Below are 15,320 nucleotides of genomic sequence, written 5' to 3'. Positions count from 1 at the left end.
CCAGGGCTTTGTTAGATTGGGTAGGGTCCCACGTGGAGCCTCACCCGCTTGGCTGAAGGCTGCCAGAAGGTGACAGGGCAGGGTTTCCAGCTCAGCTCCAATCCAGAAATCCTTAACGGGTTTTCCTTTTCTCTCCCCATCTCTCTCTCTCTCTCTCTCTCTTCCCCCTTCCCTCCCTCCCTCCCTCCCGGTGTGTCTCTCCCTCTCTGTGTCCCTGCTCCTCTCTTTCCTCTTCTCCTCCTTTGCGTGTGCGTCCTCCTCCTCCTCCTCCTCTTTTCCACCCCCCACCCCTCTCGCTGTTTCCTCTACCGCACACCAGCTCGCCGGGCGACCCTGCTCACTGTACCCACATTAATGGCGGCTTCTTCCGAAGAGGACATAGACAGGAGACCCATCCGGAGAGTTCGGTCCAAGAGTGACACGCCTTACCTAGCCGAGGCCAGGATCTCCTTCAATCTCGGAGCAGGTGAGTCTCGCCTACCCCGCCTCCAGCGCAAAGCCCTTCGCCTTCCCTCCTCCAGCCCAAAGCGGCGGCTTTTTCTGCACTCCCCCGCCCTCTTTGTGTCTGCCGGGTTGGAGGGGGGGGTGCGGTGTGTGTGTTGGTGTGGGGGGGGGAGACGCGCTCTTGCTGCAGGAATGTGCTTCCCTGACACGTCCTGGCTGTCACACACAGACAGATAGACACACGCACACACACGCGGCTGGCTTTTTTTCTCTCCTCCTCCTCCTCTTCCTCATCTAGATGCGGGCGTAGTACAAAGCACACGCGCGCGGGGACACATACACACACACACCCAATGGGAAGGAGCCTGAGAAGTGCTTGAGTGAAAGTGTGACATTTCCTGCCAGGATCTGGAGGCTGGTGGAAGTGATCTCAAACTTCATAGGGTGAAGAATCCCGCACTGGTGCCCATGCCAGCTATACCTGGCAGGATCCACGCTTTCAGCTTCTCTCCTCTAGTAGCCCACTCTGAATGCTCCCCGACACACCCACCCCTCCTTCCTTCAGCTGACACACTTTCTCACACCCTCAAATTTCACCTTCTCCCTCAGGGGGCCCTATTTCCTCCTTCAGGTCTTCCAAGGTCTGCATTCCCCTTCCTGCTCACAACCTGTTAGCTTTCCTTTTAGTCCTGCTTGCATTTTCCAACTCAAACTTCCCATCTGAAGTCAGAAGACTGGTTTGTGACCCCTATCATCTAGGGGGGAAGGGGTTGAGCGTGATCCCTCACATCTGAAGGTTCTCCAGCCGAGAAGGGCTATTTTCCCTTCTCTTCCTGCTTTCCACTTTCTCCCGGTCAACCTTCCTGGTGAAGAACCCCTTACTTTCTCCTTTGGTTTTCCTAATCTGGTCTTACCACCACAGTATGGTATTTCAAATGGTTACTAATTATTCATGCAGTGGTTTGTACAATTGCTCATGGTTATCCTATGCTGAAGGCGTACCGTTAATGTCAGAAGAAGATATGAAACATGAAGTTTTACCTCTGTCCTTTTAAAGTTCACATTAAAGATACCGGAGCAGAGCCATGAGATTTGACTCCACTTTGGGCCAGTGGTCATGCTCTCCTCCACCCCCAACTCATTCTCCAGCCATTCCTTATTTCTTTATATTCCTCTGGCCCACATTAATTTAGCTCACTGATTTCATTACCAATTTCTATTTGTAGTCTTTATATTTTTCTTTCTCTTTAATGCACATCGACTTTTCCTTCCATACCGGAAACCTATCCAAGACTTTTGTCTGAAATGTGACCCTGTCTCTGGATCTTTGTGATACACTTTAGTCCAGACCTGATTATCTCGCTCACAATTTAGTCCTGGATGAATCTGGTCCTTTCAAGGGAAAGATTTTCCCCTTAATACTTGCATCCCAAGCTATGCCTTCCTGGGTTCCCTCCATTTGTCCTTTAATACTGTAGTTTTCAGTCCTAATTACCCTCTCCTGTCACCTGTTTTTCCCAGTTCTGAAGGGTGATTAGAGAAAGAGAAATCCGTATTTCCATATTGAACTCCAGTTTGCTTTTTGAAAATGTTAGATACACATCTTTCTTGATAAAGAAGCTACAGAAACCCAGCATTCCATAACAACTGTTTAGCAAAACCCAATGATTTCCGTTAATTAAATGTATGGATACTGATATCTCAGCATATCTATCTGATGGAATGATGTTTCTCAACTCCTTAAAACATTGTTTGAACCAGAGCCAATGGTTTTATAGTGGCTTCTATTGAAACTTGGTGTGTGCTTCTGCTGCATCTTCATGACCTCACTCACATTTTGTATCAAATAAGATGTGAAATAGGAACAACTCTGCATATTCATTTGATCAGATCATGTTCTGGACAACATTGGTCTTGTCATATTGGCTTACTTATTGTCACTGGTTTACTTTAATAGCCCAGGAATTCAAAAAGAATATTTTGGATTATTGAGGACATATACTGATGACAAAAAAAGTCAGAGGATGAAAGATATTGTATAGCATGACGGGATAGGCATAAGATGTGTCACTGAAAAGGAGAAATTGCATGGTTTCAAAATTGCTGAGTGCATGGTAAACAATTTTGTCATAAAAGTATTAGTTGAAGAAAAATCATCTTCCACCATTGCCTTACTTTATAACAAATAAAAAATAAATTCTACCATTCTACATGAAACTCAATGGATTCTTGCAAGTGGATTTAATTTTAACCAAAGAGTAATCAACATTTCAGTTTAACATATACATATACATATACATATACATATACATATACATATACATATACATATACATATACATATACACATACACATACACATACACATACACATACACATACACATACACATACACACACACACACAGATACAGATGCATATACAGTACATATACAGTACATATACAGTACATATACATATACATACATACATACATACATACATACATACATACATACATACATGGCATACGTTTTTTCTTCTAAATGTTAGGTTCTGTCATTGGTCTCATTTGGAAGAACCTGTATTCACAGAGGTAAAAATTATCAATAGAAAACTAGAGGTTGTTTTCATTAAACCATCTTGCATTTCATAGAATCATAGAATCATTTGATGCCTGGAGTTTAAAAATATGGTATCAATTGGTTGCTAAGCAATGTTTATGTTAATGTGGAAACAATTTTAAGAAATATGCTTGTAGTGGTCATAAAATGCAAAGCAAGGGTGCCTAGCCTGGATGAAGATAGTGATTTTATTAAGACTAACTATAAATAGAAGGGGTGTAGTGTGTATCCTTTGGATCTAGAAAAGTATATATATATTGAATTGGATGGTGGTAGAAGTTATTTTTACTCATAATCCACAAGAATAATCCTGCTATTGTCATTAATATTTACACAGGCTATTTGCATTTTTTAAAATACAAAATGTTACTTGATGCTAAAACTACAGGTTTTTTTAAAAATTATGATACTACGAAGATACTTGTAGAATAAAATGGCATTTTAAGTAAGTATCACTGAGTTTTGCCTTTGGGTAATGCACTGCTCTTTATAGTTTCTCAACTGGAAAGTCAATTGGACAATTCTTTACATGCCAATAAGGTGTATAATGAAATGTTGCAGTGTGGAGCGTCCTGTTGATTTTCAAACAGTTTGCTACACCCGCCTCCAAGATGTTCCCTTTCATCTCCTTCCCAATTTCTTTTCTCCAATTGCCACTTCAGTAGTATTGTCTGGCCATTCCGCCTTCTCTGAGATGGTTTGGGGATTTTCTTCCTTTTAAGTGTTTTCCCACCCTGAAGATATATATTTCTGCAAATCTGGAAATCATTCATACAGGATGATTGGTCTCCTGTATGTGGGGGGCGTGCCATTTTGGCTCTGGCTTTTGAGCAGAGCCCATAAGAGAAAGAGAAAGGCAGGAACAGAGTTAGGAGAGGCGGGCGCTGTCCATTTCAGCACAGTGCTGAAAATGATCCCTGTATAAAACAACGAAAAGGTACTTTTCCGGTGAAGAATTATTTTTAAAGAGCTACATATTTATATACTGTGCTTTCATTTAGGCCTGCCTTTAAATGCACCTGGAAGGAAGAAAAGACATCATTTGTTTTTCAGTTTAACATTGCAAACAGAGCTAAAATAGTTCTGGAAGTATTAGAAAGGCTACCTCCCTTCTCACTTAATGCATTTTATGATTACAGTCCTTGTTGTTCAACTGCTAGTTTCATTGCTGTATTTGCCTGTCAGCTGCTGCTTTTAGGGTTCCTGAATCTGGTCACTGTTTTTGTTGTTAAGACAGCAGGTGAAATGCGCTGAATCACAGAACAGCCTTTGCTTATATTTGTACTTGTTCAGCTAAATAATCAAAAGATCCAGATTCCATATTCCTTGGGAAAAGACTGGGGACTAATAGTTTCGTTAGCTCTTCGAGCCAAAAGTTATTAGTATTATTTTAGTAACTAAACATGTAAAGCCAAGCATGTAGTTTGGGAATAATCTGGATTTGGTTTTTTTTTCCTCCCTCCAGAGTAATGCAGTAAGAGAGAGTTTAACTGTCCTTCAAATCAAATTAGACTAATGTTTGCATTGTTTCATTAGATTACATACATACCAGGGGTGGGTTTCAACCGGTTCGCGGCGGTCCCTGCGAACCGGTTGGTCGCTGAACCCGGAAGTAAGTAACTTCCGGGAACGGCGAAGGGCGCGCCCGCCCGCCCGCCCGCGGTCCTTACCCGGTTTTGGCGAGTTCTGCGCTTCCACGCATGCGCAGGACGCATACAGCGCCTGCGCGATCGTCCAGGAGCAGCTGGAGCGTCGCGCAGACGCTAGTACGCATGCGTGCACCGCGCGCGTGCACGAGGACGCCGCCGGCCCCGTTCCAACTGAACCGGTTGGAACGGGGCGAGAAACCCACCCCTGATACATACATACATATATACATATGTATACATATACGTATACGTATATATATACATATACCCATTGGCTTACATAGTTTGATGGCATATATGAAAGAAAAAAACCTTCTTTGGTTCATTTCTTGGTGGCCTCATGGGTACCTTCACGTAGTTTTCACTATCTAATCTAAACTAGCATCCTGATGCTCTCTAGAGGTCTCCCATTCAAATACTAATAAGGCCCATCCCAGTTGGATATATTATATCTGCCACTGGCTTTATGGGTTTCTACAGCTCTTGAACCTCTACAGATTCCCCAAATCCTCATGCTGGCTTCTCTAAATTTGAAGAGAAAATCTTGTCTATCTGAAGAGAGTTCTTCTTTACAGTTTTCTCTTAAAACACACACACACACACACACAAACACACACACAGCACAAGATATTTACTTTGGGCAAAAAAAAAACAACCTATGAAGTTATATACACATACTGGATTGTGTTTTTAGTGTTCCAAGATCTGTTATCCACTGTTGTTGCAAATTTGTACAACAAACATTGGGAAGTTCTGTTCCATGTTCGCAGAAATATTAGGATCCAGTGGATCATTACTATACAGAAATGATTGGGAGCTCTGGTTCTTCTATCCCTAACTTCTCTTGAGATGACAGAGATGGTCTGCAGGAAAACTGTTCAGTTGAATGTGGTGACAACATTTCACATAATTGATAGTTCAGTTTCCAATTGTGCAGAGTATTGTAGCTCATTAAACGGAGTGCAGTTATGATTTTCTACATCTACTCTATCAACACAGGAATGGAGGGAGCAGATCCAAAATGTGCATTTTAATCTACCTTCAAAGTGTTGATTTCTTAAAGCCCCCACCCGTCTTTGCAAGGCCAGAAATATAGCTAACATTTATTGATCTTGATGGGAATTAGAAAAGATAAAACTTTATTGCAGGCAGAAGCCAGAAGTCTCAAGGGGAATTATTTCCTGGTCCTTTTTTTTAGGGTGATAGAAACATGAGATCCTTCTTTTGTTTTTAAAGGAATTATTTAAGGTAGTCTTTTATAACACAACCTTGTGTCAGCTTCCATTTACTCTGTGGCACAAAGATTGTAGTTCAGCAAATATTCTGGGATAAACTTTGGATTTTCAGTCATTATTATCTGTCAGACAAATGGAAGAACTTTTAAGTGGTCCATGTGCCAAGATGCTCTGGGGTTTTTCCAGTGGTGGGTTTCAATTTTTTTTAGAACCTCTTCTGTAGGTGTGGCCTGCTTTGTGGGAGTGGCTTGCTGGCCATGTGACTGTGTGGGCATGGCCAACTTGTAAAATGTGGTGAAACTCACTTAACAACGCTCTTACTTAGCAACCAAAATGTTGGCTCAGAAACTCTGGCATTTGAAGCACGCAAGTCTTAAAGCTGTCAAGTTACAAGACCTTTGCACCCCTAACCCTTTAGAAAAAAAAACCCCAGGGGTGTTCAAACTTGACAGCTTTAAGACTTGTGGACTTCAACTCCCAGAATTCCTCCTCTCGCTCTTTATCTTGATGATGTGCGGACGGGCGGGGGGAGGGAGCTATTCTTTTTAATATAAGTGATCAAAATAATAACATGGAATTAAATCACTTAGATAAGCGTTATCTAATATTAATTGGCTCTGGGTGAAACAAGTGTTGAGGTAGGCCGATTTTGGCAATTTTAAATGAATCCTTAAACATTTCTGTACTCCCTGATCATTTAAGCTGTATTGGCCTTGTTATAAATTATTAATGCTTTATTAATTCAGCTCTATAGTTCTTTCAAAAAAAAATTTGAACAGATTTGTAAAAATAGGGTTTTTTTCTCACTAAATTATTAAACATCGGTGATTATTTTCCCAAATGTTTGTCTCTGGCTTATTTTCAAAACTTACATATACAAGCCTTGGCAAAACATTCCCACACAAAGTTCCATTGCAGATCATTGCAGGATCTGTCCAGAAATTGTGAATGTGGGTTGTTTAAAATATTCTCCTATGCCTTCTGCTTTGAATAGGCTTTTAAATATCCATGTAGTTGGCTTCCCTTGATAAATCCTTGAATTCTTAGACCTCATCTGGAAATGTGTAGACTTTGAAGCTCAACATGCATTTTTAAGAAGAATTATCCCCCCCCCCAAAAAAAATCCCTGACTTAAAGAGCCAAGGTGGCACAATGGTTAGAGTGCAGTACTGCAGGCCACTTCAGCTGACTGCTAACTGCAGTTCGGCGGTTCAAATCTCACCGGCTCAAGGTTGACTCAGCCTTCCATCCTTCCGAGGTGGCTGAAATGAGGACCCAGACTGTGGGGGCGATATGCTGACTCTGTAAACCGCTTAGAGAGGGCTGAAAGCCCTATGAAGCGGTATATAAGTCTAACTGCTATTGCTATTAAAATACCAGTTTAACAGTTTGTTTGAATTCTTACCTGAACAGGATATATATGCAGAATTTTTACTTTTTGCCATATATTTAAAACAAATTAAACATCACTTGATTCTTGTCTTTTCAAGAGAATGGCAGAATGTTTTCAAAAGAAGAAACAGGTAAGAAGAGAGAGAGAGACACAAACACACACAGAGAGAGAGAGAGAGAGAGAGAGAGAGAGAGAGAGAGACAGAGAGACAGAGAGACAGAGAGACAGAGAGACAAAGACAGAGAGAGACAGAGATCTTTTTTTACATATAGGTATTTTGTTCTTGGAGCTACAAAGATGAAATAAAGCTAAGTCCGATTGATGATTGCAGTGTAGGATACAGTTTAAATTGGCTTTTTAAAATATCTGAAAGTTTGCTCCAGTCTCATAAGCATCTCTGAGCTAGTTTACACTGAGTTTTTCTTTTTCTTTCTTTCTTTAGCAGCATAACACTATTTATAGTACTTTTTTTTACTGCAATGGTCCTGCATGATTTGTCACTCAGCAAAATGAACTATGACTAGTAGCATTATATCGTGTCCTGACACTCTTGCTTCACTTTCCCTCCTTGTACATCTCTGGAGGTAACAGAAACCACATATTAATCCACAGGCTGGTCTTGGGTCTGACTGGTTGTTTGGCTGCTTTTGGCTGATGGGACCCACATTTCTAGACCCTCACTGCGTTTAATAATCTGCTTGAGGGTGGGAAACAATTCCATTGCAATACAACAGACTTAAGACTGACATAAAGTAACATCCCTTCAAGTAACTGGCTAGTTATAACTTATGTAATATCAAGGAGTGCCTCTGTCTTTCTAGAAGAGCAGCCACTTTAGAGGCCTTTTGGGTTTTACAATGTGCTTTTATGAATAGAATAGAATAGAATAGAATAATACTCTATTCTAGAGTACTAGAGTGCAGAGTGGAGTGGAGTGGAGTGGAGTAGAGTTGAGTACAGTAGAGTGCAGAATAGAATAGAATAGAATAATACTCTATTCTAGAGTACTAGAGTGGAGTGGAGTACAGTACAGTACAGTACAGTAGAGTGCAGAATAGAATAGAATAGAATAGAATAATACTCTATTCTAGAGTACTAGAGTGCAGAGTGGAGTGGAGTGGAGTAGAGTTGAGTAGAGTGCAGAATAGAATAGAATAGAATAGAATAGAATAGAATAGAATAGAATAGAATAGAATAGAATAATACTCTATTCTAGAGTACTAGAGTGCAGAGTGGAGTGGAGTGGAGTGGAGTAGAGTTGAGTAGAGTGCAGAATAGAATAGAATAGAATAATACGCTATTCTAGAGTACTAGAGTGCAGAGTGGAGTGGAGTGGAGTGGAGTGGAGTGGAGTGGAGTGGAGTGGAGTAGAGTGCAGAATAGAATAAAATAGAAAAGAAAAATAGAATAGAATAGAGCTGGAAGGTACCTTGACGGTCTTCTAGTCCAACCCTCTGCTTTGGCAGGAGACTCTATAGCATTTCAGGCATGAGGCTATCCAGTCTCTTTGTAAAAGCCTCCAGTGATGGCATGCCCATGATTTCTAAAGACAAGCTGTCCCACTGGTTAATTGTCCTTACTGTTAGGAAGTTCTCCTGAATTCCAGGTTGCTTCTCTCTTTGATTAGTTTCCAACCATTGTTTCTTGTCTTACCCTCTAGAGCTTTGGATAATAATTTATCCCTTTTCTTTGTGGCAGCCTCTCAAATACTGGAATACTGCTATCATGTCACCCCTAATTCTTCATTTTTTTTTAGACTAGCCAAACATAAATCCTGCAGCCTATCTAGGTTGTTGTTGTTGTTGTTGTTGTTATTCACAACAACAGACTTGTATCACAGCGGCCAGTTGTTTCACCGGATTTGGCATTGGTTACTAGTCAGGCCCCACCCAGGGGCCTAGGACGTCGTAACGTATTTTCGTAATATGCGTGCAGATCCAAGCAGTGCGGCTTTTTGCATTTGACTAATGGTGATTTTGTCAATTTTTAACTGTTTTAAATGTAATTCCAGTGCTTTTGGAATAGCACCCAGTGGGCCAATTACCACTGGAATTACCACTGCTGGTTTGTGCCATAGTCGTTGAATTTTGATTTTTAAGTCCTGGTATTTCGCGATTTTTTCATATTCCTTCTCGGCGACCCTGCTATCACCTGGTATTGTGATGTCTATGATTGTAACCTTATTTTTCTCAACCGGTGTGGTGGTGATGATGATGATGATGATGATGATGATGATGATGATGATGATGATGATGATGATGATGATTGTGTGGTTAATCTTTGGTGAGATTCACAGCCTTTGGGGCTGGTTGGTAGCTCAACAGCTTGAGTCCTAACCAAGGACCTAGGAACTGTTAAAGTAACAACGGAGGATATAAGCTGTTCCAAGTAGGGTGGTTTTTTTGTAGAATCAGAATGTTCAAGTCTGATAAATTTAAAATTTCCAAATAGCGAGGTAGCCCTTTAGGTATTGCGCCAAGGGCTCCAATTACAATCGGGACAACACACGATTTCTTTTTCCACAGTCGCTCAACTTCAATTTGCAAGTCCCGGTACTTTGTGATTTTTTTCTTGCTGTTTATCTTCAATTCGTGCATCTCCAGGTACTGCAATGTCAATGAACCATACTTTTTCTTTTCAACTATTGTTATGTCAGGTGTGTTGTGGGCGAAGTGCCTGTCAGTCTGAATTCTGAAGTCCCACAAGATCTTGACTTTCTCATTCTCTAAAAGTTTCTGAACCTGATGTTCCCAGTGGTTTTTGCTGTACTCAAATCCAAACTTTTGGCACAATTTCCAGTGAATGATCTTAGCAACACAGTCATGACGTTGTAGGTAGTCAGTTTGTGAAATTTTGCTGCACCCACTGATCAAGTGGTCGACTGTCTCATCTTTCTCATTACAGAGGCGACATTTGCTGTTGGTGGTAACGTTGAATTTTTGCCTTCATGCAGTTTGTGGCTAAGGCTTGTTCTTGAGCTGCCAAAATAAAGCCTTCTGTTTCTTTTTTCAGTGCTCCTGATCTTAACCAGTTCCAAGTTAGCTTTTGGTCAGCTTTGCCTTCAATACTTTTTAAGTATTGGCTATGCATAGCTTTGTTTGTTCAATTTTCAGCTCGCTTCTCAATTACTTCTTTCTTATATTCAGCTTTTGACTTAGTTGTCTTTAAAAGGCCTCCTTTATTTACTTCCTTCCTTCCTTCGTTGTTGTTGTTATTGTTGTTGTTATTGTATCACAGCGGCCAGTTGTTTCGCCGGATTTGGCATTGATTACTAGTCGGGCCCCACCCAGGGGCCTAGGATGTTGTAACATATTTTCGTAATATGCGTGCAGATCCAAGCAGTGCGGCTTTTTGCATTTGACTGATGGTGATTGTGTCAATTTTTAACTGTTTTAAGTGTATTATTATTGTTGTTGTTGTTGTTGTTAAGTGTAAAATAGCTGGATATTTACAGAATTGCACACATTAATTACCATATTTTTCAGAGTATAAGACATTCCAAAGTATAAGACCACGTAGCTTTTGGGGAGGAAAACAAGGGGGGGAAAATCTGTTTCTGCCTCCCAGCAATTTGTCTATTTGCAACAAACAGCAAACAGTACAGACAATATACACTTTTTGTAATGTTACATTTCAGACTATACTTGTACAGATGCTGTTAAAAGTGATGAGCTTTCTGGAAGTATAGTTATTCTCTGCTATTTAGAAGAAGATACAATAGCATTGGGCCTCTTCAGATCAAGCTTTTATTTTAAAAGCTTCTTCATTTTGTTAAGCTGTCTAGAACTCTAATAATTTGAACATTGTATTGGCATTTATAGTTATTGACTTAGCTCCCTGCAGCAAACAGCAAACATCCTGATTAGCACCAGAAAAAAACATCTGCTTCTGCCTCCCAGCAATTTGTTTCCTCGTGGAGCAAACAACAAGTTTCACTTTCAGTTTAAGCACGGGAGCCTATTGCAGCCTCATCGAGCCTCATTTTCCCCGTTTGCTGCAAGGAGGTAAATTGCTGGGAGGCAGAGGCCAAAGGGTGGGGCACAATGTGGGTGGGTGGGGCTACATTCGGTGTATAAGACGCACCGAAATATTCACCCTCTTTTAGGGGGGGACGGTGCGTATATATTCCAAAAACTATGGTAAAATATTTGAAGGTAGTGATATGATTCAGTCTGGGTAATTGCTTCCAAACATTGTTTTAAAGATCTATCCAGCGTTGGCATTCAGCAGGTTCTGACCAGATTTGGAGAACCGGTAGTGGAAATTTGGCAAATACCACCTCTGACTGGCCCGGCCCCCATCTATTCTCTGCCTCCCAAGTCCCAGCTGATTGGGAAGGAATGGGGATTTTGAAGTAACCTTCCCCTGGATCGGAAAGGGAATGGAGATTTTACAGTATCCTTCCCCTGCCACGCCCACCAAGCCATGCCCACCAAGCCATGTCTGTTGTAATATAGTTCCTTGTGTAGGTATGTGTCACCCATGGCCCAGTTCGTACCAGAGCATGCAGAGCCACGCTGAACCACACAGGAGAAAACAAACTCCTAAAACGCCATAACATCCTGATAGTGCATAACATAACAGTCTGAGATGTGCCCTACCAATGACGCCCAGGATTTGACCATATATAGACAGAACTTTCCTGAACAGTAGATTAGAAATTGTACTTTTACAGGCTGTTTTTGCTCACATGCTATTGCTCCTCCTGCCTTTGTCCTATCTCAATAAAAGGGGCTCTCAGACCCCAATCTGGGTCGCTCCATCCCGCGAAGCTTCGTGTCTTGTCTTTTCTCAACATTGGCCTCATGGGCGAACCACGGGAACGTTACACATGTCCACCAAGCCACACCCACAGAACCGGTAGTAAAATTTTTGAATCCCACCACTGAACCTATCATGTTATGTACCCAAACTATTGTGGGTGTATTTTCCCAATTAAGTAAGGAGATCCTTAAGCGATTTTTTTTGATTCACATACACATATACCCCGAAATTAGAAAGTGTTAATTTTCCAACTAACAAATTTTATTAAAATGCATACATTTTTGGGAACTACAGCTCATTTTGTCAGATGCATAGAATGACGAGACTGCTGTAGAATTTAAAAGAAAGTTTAGTTATGCAAATGGAGGTTGTTCTTGAGTTAGATCACAAGGATCTTATCAATAAAGAAGTGCAACGTTTTAAAAGCCCATTGCATTGTTGTTATTTTGTGAGGTTGCCTGAAACGTTTTGATATATGTGAAAACAGCACCCTTTGTTCAATGGCGTGGTTAAAGAGTAGCTTTTTTCCAAAACTGTCACTCTGCTGCAGACCTCTAACTCCATTTCCCAAACTGGTTCCTCCAGCTTCCAAATTCCCCTTGTTGTTACTGAGAATCCCGAGACTTCTAGACTCAACACTTCTGAAGGTACCAATTTAGGGAAGGAGGAATAAAACAATATTTCTTTATTAAACAGGTTTATTTAGCTGCTTGACTGTCAGAAAATAACTCTAGATGTCAAGCAATAGCGCTTAGATTTATATGCCGCTTTCCAGTGCTTTCCATCCAGTGGTGGGATTCAAATAATTTACCAACCAGTTCTCTGCCTTAATGTCCAGCTGGGTAGGCAGGGCTCGGTGGTCCTGTGATCATGTGGGCGTGGCCAAGTCAATGTCACTCAGGTCGATGGGCACTTCACCTTAGTTGTTACAATGGTAATAAGGGTTAACTGGAGAGGCAGTTTCTGTAAGCAGGGCAATAAAGATTAGGCTAGAAACAACACCAGAATGTTTCCTTCCTGCCTTCCTTACAGGATTAGCCCTGTAAAGTGGAGAAAAAACAAAAGATTTCTTCCAACAACCGGTTCTCCAAACTGCTTAGAAAGTTACCAACCGGTTCTCCCGAATAGGTGCGAACTGGCTGAATCCCACCACTGGTTCCAGCCCTCTCTAAGCGGTTTACAGAGTCAGCCTGTTGCCCCCAACAATCTGGGTCCTCATTTTACCCACCTCGGAAGGATGGAAGGCTGAGTCAACCTTGAGCGTGGTGAGATTTGAACTGGCAAATTGCAGTCAGCTGGCAGTCAGCAGAAGTAGCCTGCAGTACTGCACTCTAACCACTGCGCCACCAGAGCTCAAGCAAGAATAAAAATAATATTTTTTTAAAAAGAACCCAAAATATTGAAAACAAAACACAAAAAAAACAATATTGATGTCCTGGTAAAACTCACTTCCATAAATCAAACCCACCATGCCAGGTTCACCAATGCAAGTAATCCTTAGCGTACAACCAACAATTGAGCCCAAAATTTCCACTGCTAAGCAAGACAGTTGTTAAGTGAGTTTCGCCCCATTTTGCGACCTTTCTTGCCACCTTTGTTAAGTGAATCACTTCAGTTCTTAACTTAGTAACACGTAGGTGAATCCGGTTTCCCCCATTGACTTTGCTAGTTAGAAGGTCACCAAATATGATCACTTGGCCCCACAATCATCATAAATACATGCCAGTGTCTGAATTTTGATCACATCACCATTCTCTGAGAAAAACTTACTTAAAACTTTCATTGAATTTAGCTTGTCCCTTCCCAAAGAACAAGGCTGTCTGTTTGTTCTAGAATACCTTAGAGGTATTGCCTACATTATAATAAACATGATGAATGATAGAATGTAAACCATCAACTCTAATCCAATTGTTAGACTATTGTTATGCATAATTTATAACATAATGAACTTGTAGTTTGATAAACAGAAGTCTGTTTAATTGTGCTTTTACTTAACCAAGCCTCTTGGTTACTTGTGCTCCTAAAAATTATTGCCTTTGGCAATTGGATTGAGAAATTTATAACCGTTGAAGTTTTCCCAGTGGGGCCACATATAATTACTGCATAAATTCAGACAAGTGGGAGTTTATTTTTGCAAACTTATTTTCAAGTTGGCTTAAATCGTATATAACAGAACTGAAAATCTGATGAAGAATGAGAATGATTCAGAAATAACTTCTCGGTACAATCTTGGTTTATACTGTATAATGGCAGAGAAATGAAATATAGCAGTGTATCTTAACAAGGCTAAAAATAAAGATAATGTTTGCCTTAATAGATGTTACAAATATTGATTTACTTCGAACTAATACTGTTCATCAATCCAGTGAGAGGCCTTTTTTGGGGGGGGGGTTGAAACTGAGCGATACAATCTGGATTTTCTATATATCCCTTCTTCCTTTCCTATCCCTCTCTCATTCCCCCCAATTATGAACAGTGCTTCGCTGATAATATTTTCTGTAGATAGGTTAGCAAAAATGGGAATCATGGAATCAATGTTTAAATATAGTTTGATTTTTTAATTAGCAATCCACTCCCTGTATTGTGGCTCTCCTTAGCAATAGCAATAGCAATAGCAGTAGACTTATATACCGCTTCATAGGCCTTTCAGGCCTCTCTAAGCGGTTTACAGAGAGTCAGCATATTGCCCCCAACAATCTGGGTCCTCATTTTACCCACCTCGGAAGGATGGAAGGCTGAGTCAACCCTGAGCCGGTGAGATTTGAACCGCTGACCTGCTGATCTAGCAGTAGCCTGCAGTGCTGCTTTTTAACCACTGCGCCACCTTGGCTCTTTCCTTCTGCATTGCTCGTTTTTCTTGGCTTCCCTTGCTTTTAATTATAATTTAAAGAGGACAGAACCTAATTTATGTTTTCACTGAAACACAGAAGGTTTTCTCTAGATTCATGAAGGAACGATATATGTACAGTAAGACGCTTTCTGGGTGAGGAATTATAGGCAAATATAAACTACGGTTTATGATCTTCTGTTTGATCATCTGATTGAGTGGCTGTGTTACATGTATATTGTTTTTACCCCCAAGCTATTACTCAGCAGATTTGTTGTAAGAAGACCTGATCTGTTCTCTCTTTTGTCATCTTATTGATCACTTTCGTTTATAAAACTACCTGTGCAAGGCCTTGGTTACTGTTCACAGTCTTTTCAGAATTTAAGCTCCTAAATTATTCTCCC

The 15,320-nt window shown here is 40.8% G+C and overlaps 1 protein-coding gene across 2 annotated transcripts in view; it reads left to right on the top strand.

Annotated features, from left to right (window-relative positions):
• The window catches only part of PHACTR1 (phosphatase and actin regulator 1), a 299,830-nt gene that overhangs the window by 19,100 nt on the left and 265,410 nt on the right, over positions 1-15,320 (top strand). For both annotated transcript variants that reach the window (XM_087707455.1, XM_087707457.1), the window contains exon 3: positions 320-466. In XM_087707455.1, coding sequence (XP_087563581.1) covers positions 320-466 — 147 coding nt within the window. The remainder of the gene's footprint in view (positions 1-319; positions 467-15,320) is intronic.

This window comes from Thamnophis sirtalis, unplaced genomic scaffold, assembly GCF_051295495.1.
Source record: "Thamnophis sirtalis isolate CommonGarterSnake01/CBP01778 unplaced genomic scaffold, rThaSir2_p1.2 scaffold_2, whole genome shotgun sequence".
Taxonomy (NCBI): Eukaryota; Metazoa; Chordata; class Lepidosauria; order Squamata; family Natricidae; genus Thamnophis; species Thamnophis sirtalis.
This window is presented reverse-complemented; position numbering and strand designations above follow the sequence as displayed.